Below are 16,662 nucleotides of genomic sequence, written 5' to 3' on the forward strand. Positions count from 1 at the left end.
GTTCATGGGAAATAGATGGGGAAACAGTGGAAACAGTGTCAGACTTTATTTTGGGGGGCTCCAAAATCACTGCAAATGGTGATTGCAGCCATGAAATTAAAAGATGCTTACTCCTTGGAAGGAAATTTATGACCAACCTAGACAGCATATTAAAAAGCAGAGACATTACTTTGCCAGCAAAGGTCCATCTAGTCAAAACTTTGGTTTTTCCAGTAGTTATGTATGGATGTGAGAGTGGACTATAAAGAAAGCTGAGCGCCGAAGAATTGATGCTTTTGAACTGTGGTGTTGGTGAAGACTCTTGAGAGTCCCTTGGACTGCAAGGAGATCCAACTAGCCCATCCTAAAGGAAATCAGTCCTGAACATTCATTGGAAGGACTGATGATGAAGCTGAAACTCCAATATTTTGGCCACCTGATGTGAAGAACTGACTCATTTGAAGAGACCCTGATGCTGGGAATGATTGAAGTCAGGAAGAGAAGGGGATGACAGAGGATGAGATGGTTGCATTACATCACCAACTCAATGGACATACGTTTGAATAAACTCTAGGATTTGGTGATGGACAGGGAAGCCTGGCGTGCTGCAGTCCACAGGTTCACAAAGAGTTGGATAGAACTGAGCGACTGAACTGAACTGAACTGATTCTCTATGCCATAATTTGTAGATATATTAAGACCAATGAATACTAATGCATTTTATTCATTCTGAGATACATAGCATTCTCGCTCATATTTTAATGTGACATCTTAAAGGGAAGATTTTAGGATAAAAATTGGGATGTGTCTTATAATCAGTGTCATGTCTTGGTTTAATTGGCAGCTTTTTGTGTTGTTGTTCTTGGTGGATTATATATTCATATAATATTCATGAATTTTATATCAGTAGCATCCTAGATTTCATAAAATGTGGTATATATTTTTAAATGACTGGACAGCTCTTCTTCCACTCTTTCACCTTTTCACCATTGTAGTTAATGGTTGGCTCTGTTTTCTATGTCAATTCAGAGACTAACTGCCATTGTAAAGCCAAATGTAAGCTCAAGAAGTTGAGTTTTTAAAGTATTTGGACTTAAAACCTTGCTATTATCATCTGAGTCCAACTCATGTTTCGTGGGCATATTTGTATAATATGAGCTCTGACACAGAGCCAAAAATAAGTTAATATAGCAAATGGAAATTGCTACGCATTTGATCCTGTCATGTAATGGAGTTAAAATAATGCTAAAAAACAATCTGAACAAGTTCTGTGAAGCTTTTGTTCTATTTGACTTTAAGTGAAACAAAAATCTTCAGAACAAGAGGACAACGAAATAATGCTTTGCTAAAAGGATGAAAGAATATGACCTAAATCTATTAGTGATAGAACACTCTATGAATGCACTCAAGTTAATAGCATCTTTTAGCAATAGATACTTTTTCAATTACAGTAATGCTAAGAAATAAATAGGCTAAGTGAGAGAAAAATGGTCAGAGACACATGAATTGGACTAGTTGTTTGACTGTTCAGTTTTTTATAACCAATTCTCAAGGGGCAGAAATCTAACCAACAATCTATTGATGGGTCATTAATTTGAGTTTCCATATTCTGGATCTACTTCCTCTTATTACAGGGACAGTGTTTTGTTGCCCCAGCTCCAAAGGTTTGGCGGCACTTAGCAATCTGTACAGTGAGTTGTGGGACCTCCTTTTCTTCCTGCCCAATCTTGTGTCGTCATGCTGTCATAGAAGCTCCATTACTGTAAGGGCTTGCTAACTAGGTGTGATGCTACAATTTCATGCAATGTAATTCCTCCGGGGTATTTCCTTCCTGTCCTTTGCTGGGTTCTAAATGACCCCACTTTCACCAATCTTTAGTTGCACGCAAGAGTGATCGCAAATGCTACCCTTTTGGAGTATCTGTGTGGAAATGCAGTTTTATTTCAGCTTTAAGGGGTTTAAAAATTTTATTCCCCCTTTTTAAAAGCAGTGCTCTGGCTACTTTTGCAAAGAATGTGCTGTTCTGAGAGTAAATAACTGAAATGGAGAGGCAGACTCTTATCTTCATGGAACCTCACAAATGGAAAAGCAAAGATATGGAAAGAGAAAGTGTCAGGAAAATTGCCATAAATCACAGAGCAAGGATATTGGGCTACATCTGGCATCAGTTTTGTTGTGTTTTAAAAAGGATAAATATGCTTCCCTTTAAGAATGTAGTAGCAACTCTTCCCGCTGTGAACCTCTTCACTGGGAGTCCTCCCACCGGGTTGCGCAGAGTGAGACATGCTCCAGGGTTATTACTGTGAGAGAGTGTGTCTCTGGAATGTTTGCTTTCCCTGTATTCTCACTTGTCCCCGCCCAGAGGATGTAACAGTCCACTGCCAATGTCTGCTAAAATCTGGGCGTTTTAGGTGCAGTTACACTTCAAGTGCCACCCAAGGGAATGAAGGAAGGAAGTTGGAGAGGAAGGAAGGGAGGAAAGTAGGAGGGAGGGAGGGAAGGAAGAAGGCAGGAAAGGAGTTACAAACTCAAAAGAAGTGCTTCTCACACTTCACTGTGAGTATGAATCACCCGGGGATTTTCTTTCAAGGCAGATTCTGATTCAGGGAGTCTGAGACCCTGGATGGACTGAGACCTGCAGGTCTGCCTTCTTAGCAAGGTCCCAGGTGATGCTGACACTGCTGGTCCAGAGATCACATCTTGAACACGGAGACCCTAAACTAAATGCAGCTGTCTTTTTGCTGATTATGAACATTATCTTAAAGGAGACTGGGATGCTTACTTTTTAGGAACTTGTCAGGGTATATCTGGGAACAAACGGGACACAGGAAAAACCTGTGGAAGTCACTGGACTTCTCTGGTGGAAGTCACTCTCCCTCAGTGTGTTCCATTTTCCTTTCTCCATCACCCACCTCCCAGACCGGGTACCTAGAGGTGTCTGGAGCCAGGGTCCACTAAGTACAGAAGAAAATATTCCCCGAATATGGTTTCTATCCCGATGTTGGTATTTATTGTATTCTGTCTCTCTGGGACATTTCATGTGATTTACAGGGTAGTGTAAGTCTTGGAGTCAGATGGAATTGGGTTCCAATCCCAATTCAAATTCACTAACTGTGGCCACAGGTGAGTTGCTTAACCTGTGTAAACCTCAGTTTCCAGATCTGTGAAAGGGGAATGATAATCCTGTAACACAGGGCTTCTTTGAAGATTTAATGAGAAAATGTGTACAAAATACTAAACAAAGTGTCTGGCCTAAAATAAGTAATCCATGGATTCTAGCTATTATAAAGTATTTGAGCAGTGGAGTAGTCTAGCTGATACAGATGTGGGCTTTCATCGATCAGATAGCCTGGGATATAGTCACATCTATATCACTAACTGGCTTCTGAGGTGGCTCAGAGGTAAAGAATCCACCTAACAATGCAGGAGGCAAGAATTCAATCCCTGGTCCAGGAAGATCCCCTGGAGAAAGAAATGGCATCCCACTCCAGTATTCTTGCCTGGGAAATCCCATGGACAGAGGAACATGGTGGGCTACAGTCCATGGGGTTGCAAAAGAGTTGGACATGACTTAGTAACTGAACAACAACAACTGTCACTAATTAGGTATGTACATAACAGTGAGTTACCCTCTGTAAAGCTTAGTATCCTATACACATGGACATAGTAATCATAAGCACCCTATAGGGTTATTATAAGGGTTAATGGGTTTCCCAGGTGGCCCAGTGGGTAAAGAATCCACCTTCAATGCAGGAAATGCAGGAGGTGTGGGTTTGATCCTTGGGTGGGGAAAATCCCCTGGAGGAGGGCATGGCAACCTACTCCAGTATTCTTGCCTAGAGAATCCAGAGGACAGAGGAGCCTGGCGGGGTACAGTCCATAGGGTCACAAAGAGTCAGACACAACGGAAGCGAATGAGCACACACACATGCACGCATAAGGGTTAATGCTGCTACTTATTCGCTCAGTCGTGTTGGACTCTTTGTGACCTCATGGACTGTAACCCGCCAGGTTCCTCTGTCCATGGGATTCTCCAGGGAAGAATACTGGAGAAGGTTGCCATTCCCTCCTCCAGGGGATCTTCCCGACCCAGGGATCAAACCTGGGTCTCCCACATTGCAGGTAGATTCTTTACCATCTGATCCACCAGGGAAACCCAAGGGTTAATTATACATATATATGTGTGTGTAATTAATGTATTATTTGGCACATAGAACTTTATATATCAAGCAAATTATACCAATATCTCTATAAAATGATGAAGGCAAAATAATTATCTATTCAAAAGTAGGAACATTTTAGGAGTTGGTCAGACATTTCTTATGCCTGGAGGAGTGAAAAGAGAGAGCTGCTATGACTCCTCAAATCCTACCACGTCACCCAGAAGCTCCTGAATGCTTTTGGACAGACCAGTGTCCCTCTGCAACAAAGCAGACACAGGACAAAAGGAGAATGGGGAAAAATGTCCAATGCAATGAGTTTTTCATTAATCTGAATTGTTTCAATTTAAAGAATTTTCCTTTAATCAGAAAATACACCCTTTGGGGTGGGAGAAAGGCTTTAAAATGTGTGTATTGTCAGATCATGAGAATATGTAGCAATTTAAAAAATATTTGTACTTGGCAAAATGAAATGTTGAGATCTTTCTATTCTCACAATCATTAATTGGCTGCTTTAATTGGACTGCCCTGTGAAATCTCAGTCTGGAAAAGTCAACAGTCTGTGATGATCTAATCACCTGCTCTTTGCAGTCACTGTGGATGTAGGGCCATGCGCCTGCTGTACTTAGGGTCTCTGAGATCTTGTACCGCATGTGTTATCAGAAGCGACTACACCCAGAGGCCATCATTTCCAATTGAAAAAATGATTTCTTCCATTGTGGCTCATGGTTAAATCATATTCTGAATGTCAGTTCAGCAGCCTTCTTGCTGCTGAAAGGTTGTGCAGAGTTCAGACCTCTGGAAGGCATGTAGGTCTGGAGAAGAGGGAACCCATACATCATTGTGGTTTCCACCTGACTTCCGTCTGAGCCAGGAGTTTGAGCTCGTGTAACCACGACATAGCTCCCTCTATTTCACCCTCATTTCCTTCTCAGACTTGGGGTCCAAGTATCTACAGGCACACCTTGTTTTATTGTGTTTCACTTTAATATGCTTCACAGTCATTGCATTTCTTTACAAATTGAAGATCTGTGGCTACCCTGTGTTATCAGATGATGGTCAGCATTTTTATAAGTATTTTAAAATTACAATGTATACATTTCTTAGACATAATACTATCTCATACTTAATGGGCCACAGTATAGTGTCAGAATAACTTTTATATGCACTGGGAAACCCCCCAAACTTGTGTGAATTGCTTTATTGCATTTTTTGCTTTGTTAATGGTGGTCTGGAACTGGATACACAGTGTTCCTAAGGTCTGCCCATCTTGGGAGCTGCTCACCTAAGAACCTTAATATACTGAAAACAGTTTAAAAACTCAATGAGACTTTTGATGGGGCAGGTCTGTAGGTCAGGGTGGCTGCAAGGAAAGCCTTGCAGATATTAGAAACAAACCCAAGAGTTGCTGTAAGAGGCTGGTGGCAGGGCTATTGCAAAAAGAACCATAGTGACTTCTGACCCTACCGCTTGTACTGTGACGATGGCAAGAAAAATGGACTAGCTTCCCTCCCTTCTGCCTCATCTCCACCCTAGAACACGCACGCGCACATGCAGGTGCATGCGCGCACGCGTGCACAGACACACACACACACATTCTCTTCACGTAAGCTTGCACCAAAATTTTAAAGCAAATTATCAGCTTGGACCAGTTCAAGCATATTTAAGGTTCACTTCAGTTCAGTTGCTCAATCGTGTCCGACTCTTTGTGACCCCATGAATCGCAGCACGCCAGGCCTCCCTGTCCATCACCAGCTCCCGGAGTTCACTCAGACTCACGTCCATCGAGTCAGTGATGCCATCCAGCCATCTCATCCTCTGTTGTCCCCTTCTCCTCCTGCCTCCAATCCCTCCCAGCATCAGAGTCTTTTCCAATGAGTCGACTCTTCACATGAGGTGGCCAAAGTACTGGAGTTTCAGCTTTAGCATCATTCCTTCCAAAAAAATCCCAGGGTTGATCTCCTTCAGAATAGACTGGCTGGATCTCCTTGCAGTCCAAGGGACTCTCAAGAGTCTTCTCCAATGCCACGGTTCAAAAGCATCAATTCTTCTGCGCTTAGCCTTCTTCCCAGTCCAACTCTCACATCCATACATGACCACAGGAAAAACCATAGCCTTGACTAGATGGACCTTAGTCAGCAAAGTAATGTCTCTGCTTTTGAATATGCTATCTAAGTTGGTCATAACTTTTCTTCCAAGGAGTAAGTGTCTTTTAATTTCATGGCTGCAGTCACCATCTGCAGTGATTTTGGAGCCCAAAATAATAAAGTCTGACACTGTTTCCACTGTTTCCCTATCTATTTCCCATGAAGTGATGGGACCGGATGCCATGATCTTCGTTTTCTGAATGTTGAGCTTGAAGCCAACTTTTTCGCTCTCCACTTTCACTTTCATCAAGAGGCTTTTTAGTTCCTCTTCACTTTCTGCCATAAAGGTGGTGTCATCTGCATATCTGAGGTTATTGATATTTCTCCCAGCAATCTTGATTCCAGCTAGTTCTCAGTAATTCATGCATATTTTACCATGGGTAGGTAACCCAGGTGACCTTTAAAACTAGGCCAGTGATTCCACCTCAGAGTGTCTTGATCTCATTTCCTTGTCGTCAAACCTGGCAACTGGTCAGGAGGGGGGAAATCTGTTTTTCGTTAGTGAACGTATAACACTGTTGGTAAGATAGGTCCGCTTCTGAGAAAATACATCTTCTTTATGATTTCTCCTTTAAGGAATTCATGCCCTGTCTCCCCATTTTAGAGATAGGTACTGAGAACTGATAGAAAACTAAGCAAAATTTATCTTAATTTTCCACCAAATGGTATATTTACATGGTCATTGATAATAACATGCTGGTTTGTGAATTCAGTCTTTTTTCGGGGAGAAAAAAGCCATGTCTAAATTCCTCTGGGGACACAAACACTCTTATCAGAATTTGCACTGATTTGGAAAATGGCCCTCAAAGCAGTTGTAAGTTTACATGCAATTTTCAAAATTTAAAGACCTTTGACAAGAAGGTCCCTTGGGCAGGGCCTGCTTCATGGGCCATCAGCCATCGCAGGCACACGCATCTTAGCACCCAGCAGGTTCCCATGTTTGGAACTTAATGCTCTGAGGTCACCATCTTGAAATTCTTAATAATTTATCTCTGAAATTGTGTTTTGTGACACAATTTGTGTCCAATGGGACAACAGGAACATGGGGTGGGACGCTGGGAAGCTTGGAGCTCTAGGGGTCCAGCCACTATGTCCCCACCTTCCCAGGACACAGCAGTTCTCAGCCACCTGCTCTCTGCCCTGGGTGCCCTGGGAACCCTGAAAGCTGGAGCGTAACTGTCACCTTCACACTTCTGCCCTTTGTGGGGATCTGGGCTCAGGTGTGGGGAGAGTCATGCAATCAACTTGCAACTCACCACAATCCAGGTGTCCGGTGCATCCCAGTGTGGAGACTGCAATCCCTTGGGTTTACCCATCTGCCATGGATTAAGTCAGCAATCCTGAGGAAGGGGGAGATTGACTTCTCAGCCCCAGGGTAGGGACTTGCCTTTGCATTTGGCATTGAACCCTGTAAATTATGTAGGCAGCCCTCCTAAGCACAGAAACCAACTCCCTAAATGGACATTAAAACACAGGATCAACACAACCTTCATGTCCCAAGGGGCTGTGCCAGGATCCCCTCAGTAGGTTGAGAGCAAGGGCATCATCCCTGAATCCAGTGCAGTGTTGAGCATGACCCCCTAGTAGTGACTTTGCCAGAGGATGTGGCCGTTTACTGGCAAAAATGTGTTGAAGTTAGTCAAGCTTCTTAGATCAGGGAACACATTTTTAAAATGAGACAGATCATTTTCAGGTGTCATAAAATCTGTTTTAAATTGTTTCAGCACATGTTGACACACATCTTCTTCATTTTAGGGACCGCATACCTAAACACCACCATACCTATATACATACATACATAGGAGCATACATACATTCCAAGCCCAGAGCTGGCCTGCAGCAGATACAAAGGTGACTGAGAAAGAGTCTTTGCCCTGAAAGAATTTATACTCTTGTAGAGACAGCAGTGCTCAAGGGATAATCCGTACCCCCAAAGCTCTCCACATGCCAACGGTGTGTTGTGGAATTTTGCTTAAGTATATTTGATGACTGTCTCTTTTTTCATCTCTTTTCTGAGAGGAAGCATTTACAGAAATTGAGAACTTTATTGGCCTGGATATCACAGGAGTTCAGCTCTGCTTTTATGAGATGGATGTGAAAATAAATGGTAAAAAATTGTTGAACGAAGACTGAAGGGAGATTTAGGAAATTTTGAGAGGGGGAAAAAAAGTAAAGGTTTTCAGAGCACATATGGAGTAAGTCTACATGGAGGACTGAAGCAATTATTGAATAATTTTGATAGATATTACAAAAGCATCTTCAGATAGTCAAGTTCAAATAAGGGATTTGTAGGGTTTCTTGTTCTTGTTTACCTGGATATCTTGAATCTCTGTTTAACTTTTCATGCTTTTGTACAGCCTTCACATAAATATAACTTTTAAAACCATGAAGGATCTAAACCCCTCACTCAGAGATAACTGGATTTCCTACCACCAAAGGCCAGATAAGTCACCTGCTAACAGAATAAAGGGATCCATTCTTCCCATTAATGTCGTGGACATTTACTGTTCTCCTTGCCTCCCTCAGTGGGTGAAGTTACAAGTACTTGACAACAGAACTTGCAAAAATGCACAAACCCTGTGTGAATTAATAAATGTTAGATTTTTCAAGTGCAGCTTATTACTTTAGAGTCTCTAGGTCCGCTGGGGATCTGTATAGTGTTCTGGACATAAATACATGTGTGACCAGTATCCTAAAGAAAACTTGACAGGCAATAAAAAAATTGCAGACAGTAGCAATGGCTCTGGAAAGGTGTTTATAGACACCTCCGCCCCCTCTTGGAATTTAGGAATCTTGAAGAAATTGAAAGAAAGGGAAATTTAATTTTGAGGGGGCTTCTGCCCTGCTTAGCTGAGTTCACATGCCCAACATGAAATAATAATGCATTCAGCCACCCATCTAATAACAAGCAACCTCTGCATCACCTCACTCCCTGGTGAAAACAGCAGACAATGGGCAGGAAAGGTATAAATGCCAGAAAAAGCTGAGGGATCCCTGTGACCTTCGTGTGATTATGTTTGTGCTAATGCATCACAGACAGAAACCCAAACTGTCCCTCTGAAGAACCCGATTCATTAAAAATGCATTGGTCACTAGCCAGGGAATCTCATGAACTGACTGTTGGAGGAATGGCCGAGGAGAAAGCGGAACTGGTGTATTCCGATGAGCCACTCACACGTGCAACTCTGTTTCCTCCTCCACCTGCTCCTCTATTCTGGAGTGCACATCTCTTTTACTTTTAGAGTTGCTAAGACGCACTAAGTCTCGTTTGCTTCAGTTAATAAAAACCATTATACAAAACAATCTTTTTTTTTTTTTTTTTAATTTGTAGAAGCAAAGCTAACTTGCTATAAGGAATGCAGTGATGGTCATTCAGGAATTCTGACCTTGACCTGGGGATGGGCAGGCATGCAATTTTTGAGACTCCTTCAATCCAGAAGGTACTAAAGAGGTATCACCACCCCCCTCCCCAGTTCTGTGGATGGCCAGGCCCTCCAGAGCAGAAAGGGAAGCCAGCAGCTTTGCAGATATTAGATACAAGACCAACACTGGAAAGGTAGTGTTGAATGAACCAATGCTCTGACAAGCAGTCATCTTAATGATTAAAATTAAGTTTTATTGTGATATTTCAGCCCAACTCCTGATCAGTCTTTCAGTGTCTCCAACATTTATGGCTTATCCTTTCCTTAGCAGACTTCTATCAGGGATCCCTGTATTTAGAGAAATGACTCCTATTATATAGCTATTTTATTTTATTTCCTGATCATCTTATTATTTATTTTTAATTTAGGTACTCAAAAATTAAAGCCCATTAATATAGTTTGACAATAGAAAAAAAAAACTGAATGAAGACCCCAAACTGTCAATGTTATAGGAGACTAATTCATTTGCTTTTCAGTCAACAACATTCATTAATTGCATCTGATAAAGCTACAAAAGAAATAAGAAATAGAATATAGCTATTTTAAATTTTATGTTATGATCCTTTTTAAAATCAGGTTTTAGACTCCTTGAGATACCTATGGACATTATAAAATGGAGGCATCTGACATGGATTGTCCCCTTGCTAAGCTAGAATGCCACCAGGCTTACAATGCAAGAATGCTTCAGCTGAAGGAACTTGGAGGGCCAAGGGGGTAGTGCTGGCTGATGACCCATCTGCTGTTGTAAAACTAATTGTACATGACATCCTCAGCACAGAGAGATTCAGACTTGCCTGGATAGCATCTGAGCCACTGTGTGTTCCAGTGGTCTCCTATCACAAGTGGAGTCTCATAAACATGTACACCCTGGCCACCTCTTAGACAGTCTGTCAGTAACCTTATGAAGGATGTATTCAGGAATCTCCACAGACAATTCTGATTCCCAGGCCTGGGTAAGAACTTTTGATCTAACCTATGGTCTTGGTGAGAATTTGGGAGCAAATTGCCAATATCTTTGTGCCATATTACCTGGTCATGTTACCATGGACCAAAGGAAACATTATCCATGAACATCTCACTTCGTAGTCTCTTACAGGCCTGACCGTTTAGTTCAGATCCAAACATTTATCAAGTGGTACAGAGCACACAGGTAGGGTGGGGTGTGAGTTAATGGGGAGAGCACACATAGGCTTGGGAGTAGGTATTGAGTTGACTTGGAGTAAGAAGATATGATGGGCAAATTAAATAATATTAAATATTGTATTGAATGTAAATTAAATCTTATAACTAGTCAAGAGAAATAGCAATTTTGTGACAAACATGCACTTTTCTAAGATATTTACAAATATATGTGCTCATTTAATTCTCACCATAGCAACCCTATGAAAGACATAGAATTATTTCCCCAGGTTTTTGCAAGAGGAAGCTGGTGTATACAATGAAAAAACTGGAAAACCGGCCAAGTTCACACAGATAGTTAACTGGCCAGGCTAAATCTCAACCCAAGTAGAGTTTCAGATTTAAGAGTCCTTGCTTTTAACCTGTCCACCAAACTGCTTTTAGTATCTAAACTAGAACATATAACTGGTAAGGAACTACTGTATAGCACAGGGGGCTCTACTCAACACTCTACGCTCCTGCTGCTGCTGCTGCTGCTGCTGCTAAGTCGCTTCAGTCGTGTCCGACTCTGTGCGACCCCAGAGACGGCAGCCCACCAGGCTCCCCCGTCCCTGGGATTCTCCAGGCAAGAACACTGGAGTGGGTTGCCATTTCCTTCTCCGCTCAATACTCTATACTCCAATAAAATCAAACAAGCAAAAAACAAAACAAAATAAACATTGGAACTGTGATTGAATTTACCAAGAAGCTAATAATTTAGAGATATTTCCAAAATTGATGCTAAACAAGAGTAACTAGTGAAGTGGATGCCCATACCTATTTTAAAGGAATTATACCAGCCCCCAATTAAAAGCCAAACCTCTGTTTCCACTGAGTGAATGTCCAATCAATGTGAATGATACCTACATTAAGAGCCGGACATAAAGCATTAAACCAGCAAACACAGTCCTTGCCCTTCTAGATCTCACAGTTGCTGCCTGAAAAGTCTAGACTATTAAATTCAGAACAGGCCGCAGAGAGCTTTCTGTGCTTCTTTGATCTCCAGAGAGGTAGCATATTTCCTGGGACTGTGATCAGGAGTAACCTGCCCGACCCATTTAAGTTCACGTTTTCATATCTGTGCCCATATCTAACCTCAAATTCTCTGCTAGCGTACAGCTGAGCCCTGCTTCAAATCTCTCTGAAACCCTTAGCCAATGTCATTTATTCATTCTGACTGCTGTATCCCCTCTCTGACTTCTGAGAAGGCCCCTGATATGGGAGCTGCCTTACGACCCAGACTGATTAGTTTATGGTCCTACAAGGTTGTGCGTGATACATACGTTTGGGAGAAATGAAGATGCGCATTAAGGAGAAACATTACTTTTTGATCCAGGCAGAAGAGCATACATAACCTTCTCTAGAGCCTGTGAAAGACTTCATTTTACACATGAAATTGTGTGGAATTGCCCTGGACCCCACTGAACATGGTTTTTGAGAATAACCAGCCTCAAAACAAGCTGCTGTGTGCTGGTGAGAGCCTCCAGCAACAGAGAATAAAATGTAAGCAAATTTAATCTGTGTCAAGTTACAGGTAACAAAGACACCATCTTGTGACACTGTGCCTGAATGGGACAGATCTCAAACATTACATGATGTGGCATTAGAAACAGAATCAAAAAGTGGTCCCAGTACTGAGGAAAGACGTATGAGACAGAAGAGCCTGGCACAGTATAGAAAAAATTTTAAATTAAGAGATATGTATTTTGGGGAATGTGGTTTAAGAGAGTTTAATGTGAAAGCATAAAGATATGTTGAGGTCATTACTGCAAAATAAAAAAGAGACATGTGTTTGAGATAACTTGAGCTAAAGATATAAAGAAAGAAACATACTTACATCATGATCATGATATGATCAACATCAACTTGATTAACATCAGCGATCATTCCTATATTCATCCAAAAGTCCTGCAGGCCATCATTGCTCCTTTCTGAAAATGAGATAGTTTGAGCATTCCAACAGGAGAGTGAATCAATGGCTGAGGTTTGTTCCCTCCCTACTCAAGATATGTATGTTTAAATTGGGTAAAAAGATTTTTCTCTTTTTCTGTGCATTGTAAAACTTCCTTCTCACAGTCAGATGTAAAAATCCATGTCAGGAAAATATAAAGAACAAATCAATTTTTAAAAGCATCTTCATAAAAATCATCAGAGGAGGTTTTTAACCATTTGAGAATTTACCTAATTGATCGTCACTAGGTATCTGGTTAGCTCTATAAAAGAAGATAAAGCGCTACTGAAAATTTGAAGGCAAAATAGGACTTGAGTGTATAAGAACTGAAGTTGTGAGATTTACACTGCGTAAGGCACCTCCCAGTTTAAAGTGCCCTGCTACTCAAGCATAATAAATAAATCACATATAAAAAATTTAGAAGAAAGGTCTCCTGCACATTATGGGAAAATTGTGGGCATCTTATGATGGGTCATCTTACCCTTGTTATTAAATGACAGCAATCATTAAAATGCCCAACATATTTTGACAGAATTCACTTTATAAAATGTCAGCAAGTCTATGTTTTTATTAGTTTGTTCCAAATCAATTTAGAAATTTCAATAGAATGCTTGTAAGTATTCCCTAAGCAATGTCCATTCCTGACTTTCTGCACAAAAAAAATATTACACATTAATCAGATTTTCAGATTTCTGCATAATGGCTTTGCACATTTATTGCTTAATCCTATTATAAAATGCTGTTATGATTGACACATGGCTGTGGAGATAGAAGTCAATTGAATAATATGTAGCAGTCAATTTTATTTGTAGCTTAATGTGCTGAAGTATTTTTTTCCCCATTTCCATTATTTATAAGTCTGTCCCTTTGGAGAATATATAGAAGAATTCGTTTTAAATGAGCCAATAATACCTTCTTTAAAATTTATAAGTGTGACAGAATCATATCTTTTCTTCTTGGTCATCCATGGCCTGCCAGTAAACAGGGCTTGAATTGTCTTCCACTTGCTATTCATAGGACAAACATCAGAAAAGAGGATCTTGTTAAGGATGGCTTGGAATTGGATTTCAACCACCAAGAAAACAAAAGCTTCCAACTAAGAACCTTAAAAAATGGCTGCTAGCTTTATTTATTTGTTTGCTTGTCCATTTATTCCTGTGTTTATTGTCATAGCCACTATATCACATTCTATGGTTGGTCCTGAAACAGAGCATATAAACATACTCAGAGAAGATTTAAGAAGATTTGAAAGATCTGCTATTTTGATTGAATTTTGTTTCCCATGTTTTAGCATCCAACAGGATTCTAGCAAAACAAATATGTTATGTTCTAGGCTCACCACAGTGGGGCTCCTTGGGGGTAGGGTGATGGTCAGTTAGCACAGAGGAAATTTGCTTAAGGAGATACATGTACTTTTTAGGACCTAAGTGCCACCACAACAACCTACTGTACAGCATAGGGAACTGTACTCAGTATCTTGTAATAACCTATAAGGAAAAAGAACATATATATAATGTACATATATATATATAACTGAATCACTGTTCTGTACACCTGAAATTAATACAACATTGTGAATCAACTATAATTCAATCAAAAAAAGGAAAAGTTCTTGTTTTCTGGAAAACGCATCCATGAGATTCAAGGTCTGAAGTATGTATGGAGAAAGAGCTTACGGGTATGAAGCCATGTTAAGGGATAATATAGATGTGCTTGGTCATGTCTGAGATCACACTTTCCCTGGCTTTGGAAAATTAGATTAGGTGTTGCCCACCTACGCATAAAGGACGCAGTTTCGCACACAGGGACCGCGTTGGCACACCCTGCAAGGTGATGTATAATGCAAGCCTATTAGCACGACGGATGATGGTGCCATTTTCTCTGCTGTCACGGGCTTCTCTCTCCTGGAATGACTTTGTCCATCCCGAGTGTCCATTAGCATAATGTATGCAGTTGACAAGTGATTTGAGCTCTGGAGCTATTGATAAAGCACTCTGGCATATCATCTGTGCCTTAATGTTATGTGACATCACAGGAAAATGGGGTCATGTGAAGTTCCCAGGCTGGATTTTATATTAAGGGCGCACTTCTCTTTTGAATTCCAGGGGCCAGAGGAAACCCAGCACTGTCAGACCCAGGCACTCCTGAACACCAGGCCAGTCAGACCCACCCCCCTTTCCCAGTTGGCCCACAGGTCAGTATCTTTCAACTGCTGCATTTGGCTGCATTTCCGATGGTTTAACCGTATAAGTAACCAAACAAATAAAATAAGAATGAGTTAAAACCAGTTAACTCCAACAGAGCAAAGATGGTGATAAATTTTTGTATGGGAAGCTGTATGACTACATTATTTATGAAATACCATCAAGAAAAAAGAATGTGTTAGCAGAACTCTTCTCTTTTTCAAGGGGATGTTGATTTTAATCATTTGGAAACTTTTTTTTTCTTAAAACCTACTAACTTGTGCTGTTGGTTACCATGCAGTTTTCTGGAAAGTAAAACTTTAATGACTGGAGTGTGAAGAAAATTAAGTTATTTCAACCTTACTATAGCCATTTTTTGAAATACAAGACGTGATTTAATATAAAAAAGTTAATGCAATTTTAATGCAAGTTCAGCTTATTGGGTTTGACAATATTGTACATCACATATAGCTCCTGCATTAATAAAGAAATACATTCATTATTTTTTAAAGTCCAATATTTGTTTTTTGCCACCTGGTGTGGTTATATGAAGATGTAGAACGCAATTATAAAAGGCTGGGCATTAAAAAGAAAAAAAAATCTCTGTCCTTTAGGGTGAAGCTCTCAGAGTTCACCAATTTTATGGAAAAAGAAGCTGACCCTTGAGCCTTTCTCCCTCTTTGGCTGTGATAGTTTTTCCTGAAAATGAGTCACTTTCAGCACTTTGGGGATCATCAGTCCGAGAAAAGCTTGAAAACCCACGTTTAGAGCTTGAGTTGGTCTTGACGTTCTTATTCCAGCTGCTGCCACATCTCCCTGTGGCCTCAGATTCCAACATCCATCTCAGAGCATGGATGCCTCTGTGCTCCAGACAGAAAGCCTGGGGAGATGCCTGAACTCTGATGCAGCCCAGAGGGAATTTTACTGGGCATCTCAGAAACTAACTTCTTTTGGTCATGCCCTTTCTAATTTCATGCTTGTGACATGCTCATGTGTGTGTGTGTGTGTGTGTGTGTGTGTTTGTGTGTGTATGAGCATACCAAGTGTAACAACTCTGATGCCTTCAAGTTAGAAACAGAGCACAACACACCCAATGAGAAGCGAGAGACACTGGAACAAACTACGAGTACAGGCCCTACTGTAATCTCATGAATTCAATTTTTTAAAACTGCTACAGGCCGCATCAACCAAATCTGTGGCCCGTACATGGTCTGATACTGCCTATTTGCCTACCCTCTCATCCTGGTAAGGCAGCAATATGACACCAGCAGTCTGAAGATCAGCTTATCATTTTGTACTTATTCCTAAAAAAATGTTTATTTTGTCTTTTAGTGTAACTTTTAAAGAGAGGCACAATTACTTTGTGAGAATTTAGCAGTCTAGCAGATGTATTCGGAGAAGGCAATGGCACCCTACTCCAGTACTCCTGCCTGGAAAATCCCATGGACGTAGGAGCCTGGTAGGCTGCAGTCCATGGGGTCGCTGAGAGCTGGACACGACTCAATGACTTCACTTTCACTTTTCACTTTCATGCATTGGAGAAGGAAATGGCAACCCACTCCAGTGTTCTTGCCTGGAGAATCCCAGGGACAGCGGAGCCTGGTGGGCTGCCGTCTATGGGGTCGCACAGAGTCGGACACGACTGAAGCGACTTAGCAGCAG

At 41.0% G+C, this 16,662-nt stretch overlaps 1 protein-coding gene across 2 annotated transcripts in view; it reads left to right on the forward strand.

The window, feature by feature from the left end:
* POU6F2 (POU class 6 homeobox 2) overlaps window positions 1–16,662 on the forward strand; it is a 391,233-nt gene that overhangs the window by 107,921 nt on the left and 266,650 nt on the right. For both annotated transcript variants that reach the window (XM_018047519.1, XM_018047521.1), the window contains exon 2: window positions 14,923–15,011. In XM_018047519.1, the coding sequence (XP_017903008.1) occupies window positions 14,923–15,011 (89 nt within the window). The remainder of the gene's footprint in view (window positions 1–14,922; window positions 15,012–16,662) is intronic.

Source organism: Capra hircus, chromosome 4, assembly GCF_001704415.2.
Source record: "Capra hircus breed San Clemente chromosome 4, ASM170441v1, whole genome shotgun sequence".
In the NCBI taxonomy this organism is placed as follows: Eukaryota; Metazoa; Chordata; class Mammalia; order Artiodactyla; family Bovidae; genus Capra; species Capra hircus.